General features: G+C 40.0%; 1 protein-coding gene across 9 annotated transcripts in view; it reads left to right on the plus strand.

The window, feature by feature from the left end:
* LOC128699015 (cubilin) overlaps positions 1-18,031 on the plus strand; it is a 421,279-nt gene that overhangs the window by 197,322 nt on the left and 205,926 nt on the right. The window contains exon 3 of one of the 9 annotated variants that reach the window (XM_070090383.1): positions 3,269-3,343. The exons of the other annotated variants lie outside the window; for them this stretch is intronic. Coding sequence (XP_069946484.1) covers positions 3,269-3,343 — 75 coding nt within the window. The remainder of the gene's footprint in view (positions 1-3,268; positions 3,344-18,031) is intronic. 9 annotated transcript variants of the gene reach the window in all.

An 18,031-nucleotide genomic window follows, 5' to 3' on the forward strand; every position in this document is an offset into this window, starting at 1 on the left:
ATATATATATATATATATGTGTGTGTGTGTGTGTGTGTGTGTGTGTGTGTGTGTGTGTGTGTGTGTGTGTGTTTTTAAGCGATATTTGCCATTTCATTCCATTTTTCAGTTGCTATTGTCCTTCGTTATATTGTTTCTGTATCTGTGTGTTTGAGTCGCACCTTGTGGGGTTCAACACTAAATTAGAGGGACGAAACACCCCGCTGTGTGTTGTTTGAACCTCAGCTGTTTTCCAGATCTACCCCATAATGATAATTACCCTCGTGTCACCTCCTATCTGTTTTTATATTGCAAAATTTGAATAAATTGTTTCGTTGATTTAAGTTACACCTGAAGATCTTTTTTTTTTTTGAAATTGTAGGCAGGATTTTTGCATTTCAGAGCCTCTTTTTTTTCAATCCTACTTTTGAATGTTGGAAGACACGCTTGAAGACTTTTTTAAAGCACAGGGAAGAGCTTTGCTTTCCAGAGCCCCCTATTCTTGCCTTGCAGTGTTAGATACTTCTGGAAAACTTGTAAGGCAGGAGGACATTTCAGCTTCATAATACCCTTTTCCTAGTTTTAAATAATAGATGTTATTCTTAATATTTTTGAAAGAGTAAGCAGTAATCTTGCATTTCAGAGCCCTCCCCTTTATTCCCTCTACGCCCCCTATCCTCCAGGTTATCGTACTTACGGACGAGAAGACAGTGAAGTCTTCCTTGCTTTCCCTCTTCCCAAGTCTTCCCGTCACTGCGTTGCGTCTCACCGCTAGTTCATCATTTCGCACAGTTACCCATTTATGTCGCCGTTGTTCCAGCGAAAAGTCTTATATATAGAGTGTTTTCCAGAGAAGCACTTAGGCGTTTCTCTCGCGATTAGCTGGCGGAGGAACGAGTGTTCACCTCACCTTATAGAAGACCACATTATATATATTACATATATATATATATATATATATATATATATATATATATATATATATATATATATATATATATATATATATATATATATATATATATATATATATATATATATATATCGTGCCGAATAGGTAAAACTTGCGAATAAGGCAAGCAAAAATTTGTGTATGCAATGTGCAAAAATTATTCTGAACCTAACGAAGAAATATATTTCGTTGTGTTTCTTTACTATTAAATTATTGTAAACTTATCTGAAATATATTTAGTTGGATTAGCATAAATTGTGCTTCCTATAATAAGGTTAGGTAAGTTTTCTATGGTTCTTTTGGTACAAAATTATTATTTTTTACGTTAGCATAAATAGAAGAAATATGTCTTTAAAAGTATAAAAGAAAATTTTAGAAAGGACTTAATTTTAAATGAGTTCTTGCTAATTGACCAGTTTTACATATTCGGCACGATATATATATATATATATATATATATATATATATATATATATATATATATATATATATATATATATATATATATATATATATATATATATATATATATATTCACATATATATACATATATGCAAAACAACCACCGGGGGAGTTGAATGATAGCTCTAGGCATTTCGTGTTGCAATCAACACATCATCAGGAGCTTGCAATGTTGCTGAAAAAAGGATGTCCAACGAAATACGATCATAGGGAACGCTTTTGCCGTATGATCGTATTTGCTTGGACCTCCTCCTCATTTGCAACATTGCAAGCTCCTGATGATGTGTTGATTGCAGCATGAAAGGCCTAGAGCTATCATTCAACTCCCCCGGTGGTTGTTTTGCATATATACATGGAATTTCAAAGAGATGGACCCATACACAATAACTCGCACATAGAAGAGAGGTGCTTACGACGATGTTTCGGTCCGACTTGGATCATTTACTCTAACGAAAAGGAGAGAACGAGGGAGAATATAGGCCAGGAGGTGGTAGTGGTAGTAAGCTAGTGGAGGTGGAAGGTAGTGTCATTCCACTACTACCTTCTACCTCCACTACTACCACTACTATCTCCTGCCTATATATACTCCCTCCTTCTATCCTGTTCGTTAGTGTGACTTTGTAAATGGTCCAAGTCGGACCGAAACGTCGTCGTAAGCTCCTCTCTTCTATGTGCGGGTTATTTGTGTATCGTTCCAGTCACGGTATTGTGCCTTTTTTTGTTATTTATAGATGGACCTAATTTCAAAGCAGTCCACTTTGAAATTGGGTCCATCTCTTTGAAACACCGTATATGTATGTGCACATACATGGGAGGTAGGCAGGCCAAGGAGGGTAGATAGTGACTGTGTACCGCTGTACTCCTTAAGAGTTCCATCACGCACGGTGTAATGTTTGTTTTCTAAGTCCGCCTGAATTTCCCCTCAGTGATTTTTGTATGTTAATATAATTTAAGTGGTAATTTGAGCTCTCTTAAAGTGTTGCTCTGAAACCTTTCTTGAAGGTAATGTTTTTGTAGAGTATTGTGGGGCTCTATGTGTATGAGGGATGTGTTTTGAGCTCTGTGAGATGTGTGCTTGGTACGCTGAGATGTGCTTTGAACTTCCAGATAATTGTGAATTTGTGTGTGACAAGTAAGTTAAGATATCTTTAATAAGTTGAAATGAGGACACTGGTAGTGGGGAATTCTTTTTAAAGACAACATTTATATATTACCTACACAGTCATTAACAAATTGAACACCTTGCTAGGCAAACGAGCACCTTGAGGTCACGTGTGAGGTCATTAGACAATCTCATGACCTCCCAATGTGACCTGTCTGTCTCCGAGCCTGACCTTATGGTTCTCGTTTGTTCGTTCCCGTGTTCTCGGTGAAGCCCAGCCGTGGGCGAAACGTGTCAAAAGGATTCTCTGCTACCAGCGTCTTGATTTCCGCTTGTCAGCCTGGGCCTGCCCGTCATCTTTACAGTGTTGTAATATTTAAGGCGTGTGTACGGTGTATTGAGATTACTGAACACATGTTACATTAGTGCACAGTGTCGTTTTATAGTGCACAGTGTCATTCCATAGTGCACAGTGTCATTCCATAGTGCACAGTGTCATTCCATAGTGCACAGTGTCATTCCATAGTGCACAGTGTCATTCCATAGTGCACAGTGTCATTCCATAGTGCACAGTGTCATTCCATAGTGCACAGTGTCATTCCGTAGTGCACAGTGTCATTCCATAGTGCACAGTGTCATTCCATAGTGCACAGTGTCATTCCGTAGTGCACAGTGTCATTCCATAGTGCACAGTGTCATTCCAGAGTGCACAGTGCCATTCCATCATCTAGTGAGAGTATGTTCTGAGTGTGGCCCCGACCTTGTGTTTCAGAGTGCGACCCTCCTGACTTGACAGAGGCGCCTACCTCGATAGTCTTCACCATGGAGGAGCAATATTATTTCCACGGTATTGTGGGTGTGACTGAGTGGTGGTGTTGGTAGTACTGGTGGTAGTAGTAGTAGTGGCGGTGGTGGTGACAGCAGCCTCTCTTCCGGAGCTGCTTCCTGGATCTGGTTACCTTAAGAGGATTCCCGTGGCTTAACCATGGCCCGTCCCCAGACCTGGCCTTCTGACTGATGGCCTGGTCAGCCAGCGTTGGCGACACCACAGCCTGGCTGATCAGGAACGAACTAGGTGTCTCCTGGTGATTCCTCTTGTGTGTGAAGGGAGGGTGATCGAGTCCATTCTCTTTGTAGTTTGTCTCATTTTTTTTCGTTTTGCATTTTTGTATATTTGCTTTAGCAGGACTAAGACTCAGGAGCCTTACCGTAATAGTGTATCAGAGGGTATCGTATTATCAACTGTATTTATGTATTGCTTTATTGGGTTTGAAAGAGGACGATAAAGTTAACATCAAAATAATATACTGTCTTTGCCTATTATAAATCTAATTCATTATTATTATTATTATTATTATTATTATTATTATTATTATTATTATTATTATTATTATTATTTTGTAGTTGTAAGTGACTTTGGAAGACGGATTTAAGTACTTTTCTGTTCTATAGATTTTTTGGACTTCTAAGTGTAGTGGGATTTATTACAAGGGAGATCGACTTGTTTATGATTTTTTTTCCACATTGATGAACTTGCTTATGTCAGTTCACAAGTTCTCACAGAGATCAACTTTTAAAAAGTTTGTTCATAAGTTTTCCTACAAACACATCAGTTTGTAAACACCAGTTTAACAACTGCTACAAACACATCAGTTTGTAAACACCAGTTTAACAACTGCTACAAACACATCAGTTTGTAAATACCAGTTTAACAACTGCTACAAACACATCAATTTGTAAATACCAGTTTACCAACTCTGCTACAAACACATCAATTTGTAAATACCAGTTTACTAACTTTATTACAAACACATCAATTTGTAAACACCAGTTTACGAACTGGTACAAACACATCAATTTGTAAACACCGGTTTACCACCTTTGCTACAAACACAGTTTCTTAACATAAGTTGCGCATGCGTAACATTCGGGTATCTTTATCGTCAAGTCGTTCCCCCAACCAGTGACCATTTTTTTTTAGTATTTAATAGAGAGATTATATACTGGAGACAGTGGAAGAAGCTTTGATTGGTGTTCAGCAACTTAGTGGTGTTCAGTCCCACTGCCTATCAAGGCAGTGGGACTAGTTACCTCATCTTTCACTGTCTTCTGCATGTAATCTCTATACTGAATTAAAAAGAAAAAAGCCAATGGTTGGTGTAACGTTTTTATAGTATAGATATCCACAGTGCCTGGTCAACCAGGCTGTTGCTGCTAGTAGCCCGCAAAGCTTCATAGTCATAGCAACCTGGTTGATCTGGCACTTGTAGGGGAATGACTGGGACTGTTAGAATTGCAAGATATGACTGAGAAGTGTCAGATTTGCACATCGAAGTGCAGCTGGAATAAGAGTTCGGATATTAACGACCAGGTAGATGTTAAACGTTTGTAATTCAACGTCTTTCCTCCTTCCCTGAGTTGTGGAGGTGGGATAGGTAAGAATGATTTGGTGTCCCGTTGGGTTCGGTAACGTGGATTGGGTAAAGGATACTCACATAGGCAATAATGGAGTATAATTAAAACGGAAATATGGGAAGCGCCCAGCCTGACCTGCCTCTCTGCTCTCTATCCTTACGACTGCCTCACGAGATAGTTCCTAGGGGTGAGCGGCGTTCAAAACATGCTAAGGTCAGCTGTAACAGTGAATAACAAGTGATTCACACAGACGGTTGGTAGTGAGTCACTACTGACACTGGTAACTGGTTACTGGTATGGTACTACTGAGATTGGGGGGGTATGGAGGGAGGAAGAGGATAGGTAAGAGGGAAGGGAAGGAGGAACTAGCCAGCAGCGTCTTGCTAAAGGTCGAGAGGTAAGCCTTTCCTTCCCTTCTTTTTTGCCCCATCTTTCTTCTGCCCTCCCTTCATTACTGGAGCTTTCGTTCCTGGTTTACTGTGTGTGGAGAGAGACAGACAGACAGACGGACAGACAGAGAGCACCCACAACTACGATTTTTTTTGAAGTTGGTAGCATGATATGCAGACTAGACGAGTGACACATGGACGAATGAATGCCTTCATCAATCCATTGAATTGTGTGACACACTGTAGGCTCGATCCTCCTTCCAGAGGGTCAAACCCGCGATCTCCCAGACGCGAAACGTGAGTGTCACCACTTGAACGACAAACTTGGATTTAAGTCTGCTAACAAAGGACTTATGAAAAGACCCTATAAAAAGGCCTTAAGAAAAGGAGTCTTAGGAAAGGACCATAAGAAAAGACGTTAAGAAGAGGGGTCTTAGGAAATTGCTTTAAGAAAAAGTCTGAAGACGGGAAGCTTAAAAAAAAGCCTTAAAAAAGGCCTCAAGAAAGAAGGCCTGGGAAAAAATGCCTTAATAAAAGGCCTCAAGAAAGGAGGCCTGGGAAAAATGCCTTAATAAAAGGCCTCAAGAAAGGAGGCCTGTGAAAAATGCCTTAATAAAGGGCCTCAAGAAAGAAGGTCTGGGAAAAATGCCTTAATAAAGGGCCTCAAGAAAGAAGGCCTGGGAAAAACGCCTTAATAAAGGGCCTCAAGAAAGAAGGCCTGGGAAAAATGCCTTAATAAAGGGCCTCAAGAAAGGAGGCCTGGGAAAAATGCCTTAATAAAGGGCCTCAAGAAAGAAGGCCTGGGAAAAATGCCTTAATAAAAGGCCTCAAGAAAGAAGGCCTGGGAAAAATGCCTTAATAAAGGGCCTCAAGAAAGAAGGTCTGGGAAAAATGCCTTAATAAAGGGCCTCAAGAAAGAAAGCCTGGGAAAAATGCCTTAATAAAGGGCCTCAAGAAAGGAGGCCTGAGAAAAATGCCTTAATAAAGGACCTCAAGAAAGAAGGCCTGGGAAAAATGCCTTAATAAAGGGTCTCAAGAAAGAAGGTCTGGGAAAAATGCCTTAATAAAGGGCCTCAAGAAAGGCCTGGGAAAAATGCCTTAATAAAGGGCCTCAAGAAAGAAGGTCTGGGAAAAATGCCTTAATAAAGGGCCTCAAGAAAGAAGGCCTGGGAAAAATGCCTTAATAAAGGGCCTCAAGAAATGAGGCCTGGGAAAAATGCCTTAATAAAGGGCCTCAAGAAAGAAGGCCTGGGAAAAATGCCTTAATAAAGGGCCTCAAGAAAGAAGGCCTGGGAAAAATGCCTTAATAAAGGGCCTCAAGAAAGGAGGCCTGGGAAAAATGCCTTAATAAAGGGTCTCAAGAAAGAAGGCCTGAGAAAAATGCCTTAATAAAGGACCTCAAGAAAGGAGGTCTGGGAAAAATGCCTTAATAAAGGGCCTCAAGAAAGAAGGTCTGGGAAAAATGCCTTAATAAAGGGCCTCAAGAAAGAAGGCCTGGGAAAAATGCCTTAATAAAGGGCCTCAAGAAAGGAGGCCTGGGAAAAATGCCTTAATAAAGGGTCTCAAGAAAGAAGGCCTGGGAAAAATGCCTTAATAAAGGGCCTCAAGAAAGAAGGCCTGGGAAAAATCCCTTAATAAAGGACCTCAAGAAAGGAGGCCTGGGAAAAATGCCTTAATAAAGGGCCTCAAGAAAGAAGGCCTGGGAAAAATGCCTTAATAAAGGACCTCAAGAAAGGAGGCCTGGGAAAAATGCCTTAATAAAGGGTCTCAAGAAAGAAGGCCTGGGAAAAATCCCTTAATAAAGGACCTCAAGAAAGGAGGCCTGGGAAAAATGCCTTAATAAAGGGCCTCAAGAAAGAAGGCCTGGGAAAAATGCCTTAATAAAGGGTCTCAAGAAAGAAGGCCTGGGAAAAATGCCTTAATAAAGGGCCTCAAGAAAGAAGGCCTGGGAAAAATCCCTTAATAAAGGACCTCAAGAAAGGAGGCCTGGGAAAAATGCCTTAATAAAGGGCCTCAAGAAAGAAGGCCTGGGAAAAATGCCTTAATAAAGGACCTCAAGAAAGGAGGTCTGGGAAAATGCCTTATTAAAAGGCTTTAACAAAAGAATCATGAAAAAACTTCAGGAGAGTAGAGCTGTGGCTCTATAATTATCACATTTTTTCACAGTTTTCACAACCTTGACAATTTTCATAATTTTCGTACAAGTGGGACCCAACAGCAGAACTTAGAAGTGCAGAAGTGCTAGTATAGTTGTGACCGGACCTTCCAGAGTGAGGAATGTGGCAAGTGGTAATCAAACCTTGCCTCCTACGGGTTTACCGCTTCCTTCATCAACACAACAACAGCATATAATAATACTGGCATTAATAATAATAATAATAATAATATACTTGGTGTATGCTGTCATGCTCAATATCCTCCCCCCCCCAATCTCAGAATTCCCACTCCATCCATACCCCCTCCCTTACCACTCCCTATACCTCCCACACACTCTTCCACTCCTCCCACACACTCTTCCACTCCTCCCACAACCTCCTCTACTCCTCCCACACTCTCCTCCACTCCTCCCACACTCCTCCACTCCCTCCAACTCCACCTCTCCTCTTCATAATCAATATTAAACCTCTGTTAGCTCGTGGCTGCTGGAGTCTGCTTTCATCATTCCACTCAGAGCTTCTACCATGAAGGGCTCTTGATCTAAGATATTAGAGTCACACTCCACTTCCTCGAATCAAAATTGATTTGAGTAACAAGGCTTAACGTGGGATAACATATTTGAGTATTTTTGTGAGACTTATTCAGTAGGTGGCACCTCCTCGCTATATGTGGCACCAGTGTCATAGATGGCAACCCCACCTTATGTGACACTAGTAAAATGAGTGTCACCACCACCACAAGTGACACCAGTGTCAAAGATGTCACCACCTCATTCCTCCATGTTAAAATGTTCACCGTGTTAACATATCCCGGGGCTATCATAGTAATAATAACTACGATCTTTGTTACACCAAATGACTACGACCTTTGTTACCTACACCAGATAACTACGACCTTTGTTACTTAAACCAAATAACTACGACCTTTGTTACACCAAATAACTACGACCTTTGTTACACCAAATAACTACGACCTTTGTTACACCAAATAACTACGATCTTTGTTACTTAAACCAAATAACTACGACCTTTGTTACACTAAATAACTACGACCTTTGTTACTTACACCAAATAACTACGACCTTTGTTACTTACACCAGATAACTACGACCTTTGTTACACCAAATAACTACGACCTTTGTTACTTATTAAACCAAACTACGACCTTTGTTACTTAAACCAAGTAACTACGACCTTTGTTACTTAAACCAAGTAACTACGACCTTTGTTACTTAAGCCAAATAACTACGACCTTTGTTACACAACACAACATCAGGGATATTACAAGGCGACCCAAAAGTCTGGAAACACAGGCGAAATTCCATTTTTTGTAATAATTACACAGTAATTTTAGGGACTAGTGTCGTCCACCATTAGCGATGCTGTGGAGAAATTTTCTCCAGGAGGGGGGTATCAGCCCCCTTCAGCCCCTTTCAGCCCTGAGGGGCCCAGACCTCTCAGAAGGGGCAAGCGTCTTGTTTACTGCTACAGTGAGTAATTGATCACAGATGCCGTACGAGTATGCGACCTGTGGTCAACCGACCATTGCTCCTTGCAGTCCAGTGTTGCAGAGTGTATTTTAATAAGAGACAGTACATCTCTTACTTTAGCAGGACAATTAAGGAAAATCCTGCTCCCACTTCGTTACCATAGTAAAGATAGTGGACATTGTTGTCTATGCTTAAGACAGCAAGAATCAAACCTTCTGCTTTGCTTCATCGAGGAAGTGGCAAGGAAGCAAAAGTACTATGTCAGCTTTTTTCTTTGTGCTAGGGGAGTGACGGCATGGGGCGCTGTGGCATCTTCAGATTACTTTTGACTACTGAGAGTGACACTGACGCCAGGATAACCAACAAAGAACGATCTGTGCATTAGTGTGAACAAAGTGTCTCATAAAACACAATAAACACTTAAGAGAAGTGTGATCAGCTTCTTCAGTGATAACATTGTGAACAATAAAGACAAATCTTGTGGAACATAGTGTACCAGTGTGCGTTTTCTAGACAATGGAAGACGTGGACATCCAAGGACACTTCAGCTTCTATCAAGTCACCGATATCTGTCGAAGGTGTGAAGAACACCATAGCTCACGTTACAAGAGCAAGGTATGTTACGAATTTCTTGTAGAACGGGGGACTGCGCAGTTCTTGAGTCGCAAGGAGTTTGTAATCAACCTATAGTCGGCAGTAAGGTGTGGACTTTTGAGTCCAAACAAGTATGTATTTTGTCAGCCATCAGTGAATGAAATATGCTGACATAACACCCCCTAGGGGTAATTTATAATCTTACAAATTATAATTCTTGACAGCCCGTTGTGAGATGGTTTCAACAGCTTCTAGACCTCGTCTGCAGGGGCGGCTGTGCAGGCGATGAGTTGTCTTTAAGTTAAGTTTTCACTGTTTAAGCTTAGCTGGTAATGCCATTTCTCAACATAATTGGTCCTTCGAACCGGATAAAGGCCACACTGTGGTCCAAATATGTTGTACTACAGTGTACAAATAACCTATGAGCCAAGGTCCTTCGAAAAAAGCTGTAAAACTAGTGTTTTACAATATAAATCAGTATAAATGAGTCCCTCCAGACTCAATCACAGAGAATGGGCAGCCAAAAGAAAACGGGCGTTCACCCAAAGAAAACGGGAGCTGGGTGACTCACCCACACCCTCCATCCACTGCTCCAATCTCGAAAGTGCTGACCAAGACAACAACAACCCAAGTCATGTTCAGTTTGTCTGAGTGTATATACATAGTGTTTATAATGTTTATAGACAGAAATTAAGAGACAAGATTGTGTTAAAGTTTGTTTCTTATAGATATACCTATTATATTAAAGGAACTTATATATAAAGTGTAAGCTTTCAAATATATATTAACAGTGACATTTATATATGTGTAAGTAATATTCACGTGTGATTTACAGTTATACAGTGACATTTATAGTGTATAGTGAATGAAGTGTATAACGTTATTTACGATTAATCATCGTGGTCAGGCTGACACAGCAAACTCAAGCCATAAACACCAGCCACATGTACTGTGTACCCTTCATGGTCATTGACCCTGAGGTTAAGCTTAGTAGGTCAGTAGTGTCTGACTCGATTATTGCTGCCTTAAGCATAACAAAAACTCAGCTGTTTATAGCAGTACAGTGTTTTTTAAACACTCTAAGTGTGGTGCTAGAATTTTCAGTGTACCATTAAAATGGCTTGTTTGAAAACTCAGTTTCAGTCTTTACAGACTAAGATTACACAATTAGAAAATCTAATTTCAGTCTGTATAGGATTAACTCAAGATACAAACATAGATTTTGATGATCTTGAGGTCAAATTTGAATTATTTACACAACGTCTGGAAATAATTAATTCAGACTATACACATTATGAAAATAAATTTCTTGAATCAGACCCATCTGAGGATGAAATTAAAAATGTTTTGGATACTTTTAGTAATCAACAATTAAGGTGGACAGGAGTACAGGCTATCTGCCGCAAAACTCTGTCACAGAGACCTACTGTAACTACTGGTCAAACACCTGTTACACCTGTAACAACAACAAGTGTCCCATTACCAAGCTTACCTACATTGTCATTACCTATTTTCCAAGGTCATAATTATGAAGAATTCATTAGTGGTTTTCAATCCATAGTAAATTCACGAACTGACATAGATGAGATTGGTAAGTTTAATTATCTTAAATGTTTTGTGAAGGGAGAACCCTATGAACTGATTAAGTCATTTCCGGTGGTTAAAGGCAATTATCAAATAGCCTTACGTGTCTTAGCAGCAGACAATTACTTTGACGCTGACAAGGCCAGAGTTAGACATGCAGTCTTAAAGCAACTGCTCTCCCGATAGCTCGAGTTGAGTTATCTAATAAATTACACAAAACCAATGTGCTAACATTATTTGATCAAGGCTCACAAAGGTCCTTCATAAGAAGAACAGTGTTGCAGAAACTGAATAAACAACCCTATGCCAAAATACAGTTAGATATAGCTGGTTTTTCCACAATTCTGGTAAACAGACATATGACCTAGCCAGAATCACTGTTAGTCTAGGAAACAGGAAAAAGACAGTAGAAGCTGTGGTAGTAGATGATTTGCCTAAGTCTGTGCAGATCCAGGGATTAAAGCAGTGGTTCCCAAACTGGGGGTAAATTACCCCCTGGGGGTAATTTAACCATTTTTGGGGGGTAATGGAGGGGTGACAGAAAAAAGTTATGAATTCTGAAAATCAAGAAAACAATGCGGTACCCGGTATGAGGATTATTGTTAACTTTGTCTTAGTATATAAAGTTGTAAAGTAAACCTATTATAAGTAAGTAATAAAGTTAAACCAAATAACAATAAACATCAAAAACTAATATACAGTATTAGAAAAGAAGAAATATATAGCTAAGTGTGTGGAAACCCAAAAGTATTTTGACAAGTATGCTTCAGGACAAAAGTCACTCAGTAGCCCAGATCGACCTGTCCAGTATGCGTCACTCACTTCCTGAGGCTGCCTCTATTTCACACTGTCAGTTTATCTGTGAGCATCAGCCGAGGTAGACATAAGCTGGTATGTATGTGTACTGCCCTGTGCAGTATATAGTTAGTATTTACCCACTGTTACTGTGAATTTGTAGCTATTATTAATTTTATATATAATGTATGTGTGGTTCTTACGTTTTCAATGGTTTTGCTAGGATTAGCAGAGTATGCGAGGCTGTATACGTTCACGTTTAGCCATATATATCAATAATAACAACATTTTGTGAAAGGGGTAACATGCTTTACGTGGCATGTTAAATTGGGTAACAAGCTGAAAAAGTTTGGGAACCACTGGATTAAAGGAAATAGTTGCAGCACTGAGAGCAGCTAAGGTCAAGTTAGCCTGTCCTGACATACAGACGGACACAATTAGTCCAATTGATTTAATCATTGGAAGTGATTATTATCACTGTTTTGTGCAAAATATAGTAAGTAAACATGATGTTCACTTGCTGAAAACAGCAGGAGGCCACATGATATGTGGTCCCATTCCCTCTCAAAGTGGGAAAGAAGCTGATATTGATTCAGTGGAAAATGTACTAGTTACGAGAATAACCGCTGATCATGTACCACAGCAAAAATTATCATTACTGGAAGAAATGAATGAACCAGTTGATAAGTTGTGCGATTTAGATGCGATAGGTATTGATGTAAATAAACCAAGCCCACAAGAGTCTCAGACTTATAGCCAATATTTGGACACTGTCAGATATAAAGATGGACAGTATTAGGTTAGGTTACCATGGAAATTAAATCCACCACATCTGCCTAGCAATTATCGCATGGCTTTCGGACAAATGAAAGCACAAATACATGAGCTCAGGAAGAATCCAGAGCTACTGACTGTCTATGATAATATCATACAAGAACAGTTGGACAATAAATTCATTGAGGAAATAGTCGAAGACAAGTTGAAGAGAGACGCTCATTATCTCCCGCACCATGGAGTCAGAAAAGATTCTGAAACCACTCCACTACGTGTTGTATATAATTGCAGCGCACGTGCAAATCAAGATGTAGCAAGTCTTAATGACTGTCTGATGACCGGACCCTCACTGAGAAGCTTGGAGACGTGCTTATGAAATTTCGCATAAACCCATATGCCTACACGGCTGATATTTCCAAAGCTTTCTTAAGAGTAGGACTACAAGAAATAGATAGAAATTATACTCGATTCTTGTGGCCTGAAAATCCACATGATCCTCAAAGTCCTGTGAAAACTTATCGTTTCAAATCAATATTATTTGGTGCAACATCCTCTCCATTCTTACTAGAAGCTACTCTAAATACACATTTGAAGAAATCTGAAAGTCCCTTCAAAGAAATCTTAGAGAAAAGTTTCTATGTGAACAATCTTCAAGGTACTGTGAATAAAGAGGAGGATTTGAAATCCTTATACAGAGAAGCTAACAAGGAGATGAAAGAAGCAAATATGCCTCTAAGGGTGTGGAATACAAATTCAAAGCAATTAAGGGAACTTATCAAAGAAGATTTCGTTGAAACTGAAATTCCTGATTGCAACAATGTGCTGGGCCTAAATTGGAACACACAGGAAGATACTTTGAGTCTCAAAAGGATAAACAATAAATCATGCAGTAATCTCACTAAACGTAGTTTACTGTCAGAGGTATCACAATGTTTTGATCCTCTAGGACTCGTCTCACCAATTACCATAAAGGGTAAAATGCTTATGCAAGATGCATGGAAGCTCAAAATTGGATGGGATGAAAAATTGCCTCTAGAAATGAGTCAAGCATGGGATGAAATATCCAAGGAGTTTAAACAACTTCATCAAATTAAATTTACCAGACAAATAGGTCAAGAGGGAAACAAGTACACATTACATGTGTTCTGTGATGCGTCAACCAGAGGTTATGGAGCTGTAGCTTACATGAGTAATGCTGAAGGAAGTACACTAATTACTTCAAAGGCCAGGGTAGCACCCTTGAAGGTCAGAACAGTACCACAATTGGAACTGACAGCACTCTATGTAGGTACAAAATTAGCTGTCTATCTCAACAAAGTACTTGATCATCTCACTATTGAAAAAACCGTGATCTGGAGTGATAATGAAGCAGTTCTCCAGTGGTTAAGAAATAATAAGAGTAAGTTGGTCAATGTACAGAACAGAGTAGCAGAAATAAAAGAGATGCAGAGAGATTATCTCTTTCTCCACGTCTCTACCCAAGAGAATCCAGCTGACATGTTGTCACGTGGTGTCCCACTCAAGAAATTTGTGGATAATAAATTATGGCTCCACGGACCGAACTGGCTCTCTAATGGAAATAACTGGCCTCAGCAAAAAGCTCACATTATGCCAGTCTGCTTGAACACAGCAGAAATAAATTGTGTAAATACTGCAGACACAACAGAAATAGTCATTGATGGATCTAAATACTCATCTTTGGGTAAACTCTTAAGAGTTACAGTTCTTGTCTTTAAATTCATTAAAGGAATAAAACCTGATTATGAATGTCTTGAACCCATTAAATACTGGGTGAAACTAATACAGAAAGATGTTTTCTCTACAGAATATAAATTTCTGGAAGCACAAGATAAATCCCCAAAGAAACCTGTCATGATTAATTCTTTAGGACTTTATCTCGACTCAGAAAAGATTATCAGATGTCGAGGAAGAATTCATAATTCTTCACTACCTAAAGAAGCCATACATCCAATATTGATCCCCAAGAATCATTGGCTAACAAAACTGATTGTGCAAAACACCCACAGTAACGTGTTACATGGTGGGGTAGCTGACACACTTTGTCATATACGACAATCCTACTGGATACCTCAAGGTCGACAAAGTGTGAAAAAGCAGATAAAGGACTGTATTACTTGTCGTCACTACGATATGCGAGTATGTCAGTATCCAGGTCCACCTCCATATCCCTCTGAAAGAGTTTGTCATATCACTCCATTTGAGGTGACAGGTGTAGATTACGCTGGACCAATAATTTTAACCAAAACAGTTGACAAAGTTCCCATCAAGGTGTACATCTGTTTGTTCACTTGTGCTACAACTAGAGCAGTACATCTAGAAGTAGCCACTGACATGTCTGCTGAAACCTTTATCAAATTATTCAGAAGGTTTGCAGCCAGAAGGGCATGTCCCAGACTGATGATTTCAGATAATGCAACGAACTTTGTTGCTGGTGCTGCTTCTATAAGCAAGATCTTTGATCAACCAGAAGTACAACAGATGTTGAATCAACGCAGATGTCGTTGGAGATACATTCCTCCTAAATCTCCATGGCACGGCGGATTTTATGAAAGAATGATCGGCATTGTAAAACGTTGTTTAAGGAAGACTCTTCATCGTCAAAGAATCGACTTAGAAGAATTCCGTACAGTTGTGACTGAAATAGAAAATAGAGTCAACAACAGACCTCTGACTTATGTTACCGATGATCTGGACAATTTAGAAGTGTTAAGTCCATCTCATTTACTCCATGGCAGAAGGCTCGAACCTGTTCCTCCCATGAATGATAAAGAAATCATAGAGGATCCTACTTATTTCGAACCTGAGCAACTCAGACGTAAATTCAAATACCTTAATAAAGTGATTGAACGTTGGGAGAAAATTTGGCGAGAAGACTATCTCACCTCATTGAGAGAACACTTCTATGGAGCTGGTGTTCCTGAAAATCATAAGTCCTTAAGACCAGGTGACATAGTGATTATTGACAATGATGGTCCGAGGTCCCAATGGCCACTTGGAAAAATTGTGACCATATATCCTGATGCAAATGGAATCATCAGGACAGTTGATGTTTTGAGCAAAGGTGTAGTGAATAAGCGGACAATAAATAAACTAGTGCCGTTAGAATTACACAATGTTGAAAACAAAATTAGTGATTCTCCAGACACCACACAGACTAAAGCTGTTCAGAAAAGACAAGCAGCAGTGGTGGCGAGTGAGAAAATTAAATTAATGTTAAGTGATGAATAGTTCACCTGCAGTGAACCTCAGCCGCCCCCCAGTGTGGAGAAATTTTCTCCAGGAGGGGGGTATCAGCCCCCTTCAGCCCCTTCAGCCCCTTTCAGCCCTGAGGGGCCCAGACCTCTCAGAAGGGGCAAGCGTCTTGTTTACTGCTACAGTGAGTAATTGATCACAGATGCCGTACGAGTGTGCGACCTGTGGTCAACCGACCATTGCTCCTTGCAGTCCAGTACATCTCTTACTTTAACAGGACAATTAAGGAAAATCCTGCTCCCACTTCGTTACCATAGTAAAGATAGTGGACATTGTTGTCTATGCTTAAGACAGCAAGAATCAAACCTTCTGCTTTGCTTCATCGAGGAAGTGGCAAGGAAGCAAAAGTACTATGTCAGCTTTTTTCTTTGTGCTAGGGGGAGTGACGGCATGGGGCGCTGTGGCATCTTCAGATTACTTTTGACTACTGAGAGTGACACAGACGCCAGGATAACCAACAAAGAACGATCTGTGCATTAGTGTGAACAAAGTGTCTCATGAAACACAATAAACACTTAAGAGAAGTGTGATCAGCTTCTTCAGTGATAACATTGTGAACAATAAAGACAAATCTTGTGGAACATAGTGTACCAGTGTGCGTTTCCTAGACAATGGAAGACGTGGACATCCAAGGACACTTCAGCTTCTATCAAGTCACCGATATCTGTCGAAGGTGTGAAGAACACCATAGCTCACGTTACAAGAGCAAGGTATGTTATGAATTTCTTGTAGAACGGGGGACTGCGCAGTTCTTGAGTCGCAAGGAGTTTGTAATCAACCTATAGTCGGCAGTAAGGTGTGGACTTTTGAGTCCAAACAAGTATGTATTTTGTCAGCCATCAGTGAATGAAATATGCTGACATAACACCCCCTAGGGGTAATTTATAATCTTACAAATTATAATTCTTGACAGCCCGTTGTGAGATGGTTTTGACAGCTTCTAGACCTCGTCTGCAGGGGCGGCTGTGCAGGCGATGAGTTGTCTTTAAGTTAAGTTTTCACTGTTTAAGCTTAGCTGGTAATGCCATTTCTCAACAGATGCAAAGTTCAACGCGCCTTTACAAGATTCACATGAACATGACGCAGTAATTCCAGCAACTATGGGGAAAAAACACAAAATATTAGTAATAGTTCTTGTGTCCAGACTTTTGGGTCGCCCTGTATTATCTAAAACCACTTAAACCACTTAAGACTCGACCAAGGCTACGTCTTAAACCCACACCTTTCTTTCTTAAGTTGCTGATAATAATAATAATAATAATAATAATAATAATAATAATAATAATAAATTATGACATTTCATTACACTAACGTTGGCAGAATTCCCCAAAATACGTTAGGTTCAACTAATGTGTCATTTTATTGTCGCAACGTTTCGCTTGATAGAACACCTGGAGAGCGAAATGTTGCCTTATTAAAATATCCCATTATTGCACGTGTGTGTAACCAACTAATTCACATGGGTTTAGCTCTCTTGATGATATTGGAACCTCTTACCTAAAACATCATTTGCTCAACGGGTCGTCTATAAGATTAAGACAAGTGTCTAAAGATAATTATCTTGATGCCTTACGCACAAAACAACAGCTGTCAGTATTTCATTGACAGACTTTAATGCTTTTTGTTTTAGATATAAATAGGACTAACCATACCACGGGTAGGCTCCAGTAGTGAGGTTCATGAAGCGGATGTTGTGGTTCAGGAAGTGGATGTGGGGGTTCAGGACGTTCTGAGGCTTCAGGAAGTGGTTTGGGTTTTAGGAAGTGGCTGTGAGGGTTCAGGAAGTTGTTCTGAGGCTTCAGAAAGTGGTTTGGCGCTCAGGGGGTAGATGTTGGGGTTCAGGAACTGGTTGTGAGGCTTCAGGAAGTGGGTTGGGGCTCAGGAAGTGGATGTGGGGGTTCAGGAAGTGATTGTGAGACTTCAGGAAGTGGTTTGGGGTTCAGGAAGTAGATGTCGGGGTTCAGGAAGTGGATGTGGGGTTCAGGAAGTGATTGTAGGGCTCAGGAAGTGATCATGGGGTTCAGGAAATGATTGAGGTGTTCAGGAAGTGATTGTGGGGTTCAAG

The sequence above is a fragment of the Cherax quadricarinatus genome, chromosome 31, assembly GCF_038502225.1.
Source record: "Cherax quadricarinatus isolate ZL_2023a chromosome 31, ASM3850222v1, whole genome shotgun sequence".
Classification (NCBI taxonomy): Eukaryota; Metazoa; Arthropoda; class Malacostraca; order Decapoda; family Parastacidae; genus Cherax; species Cherax quadricarinatus.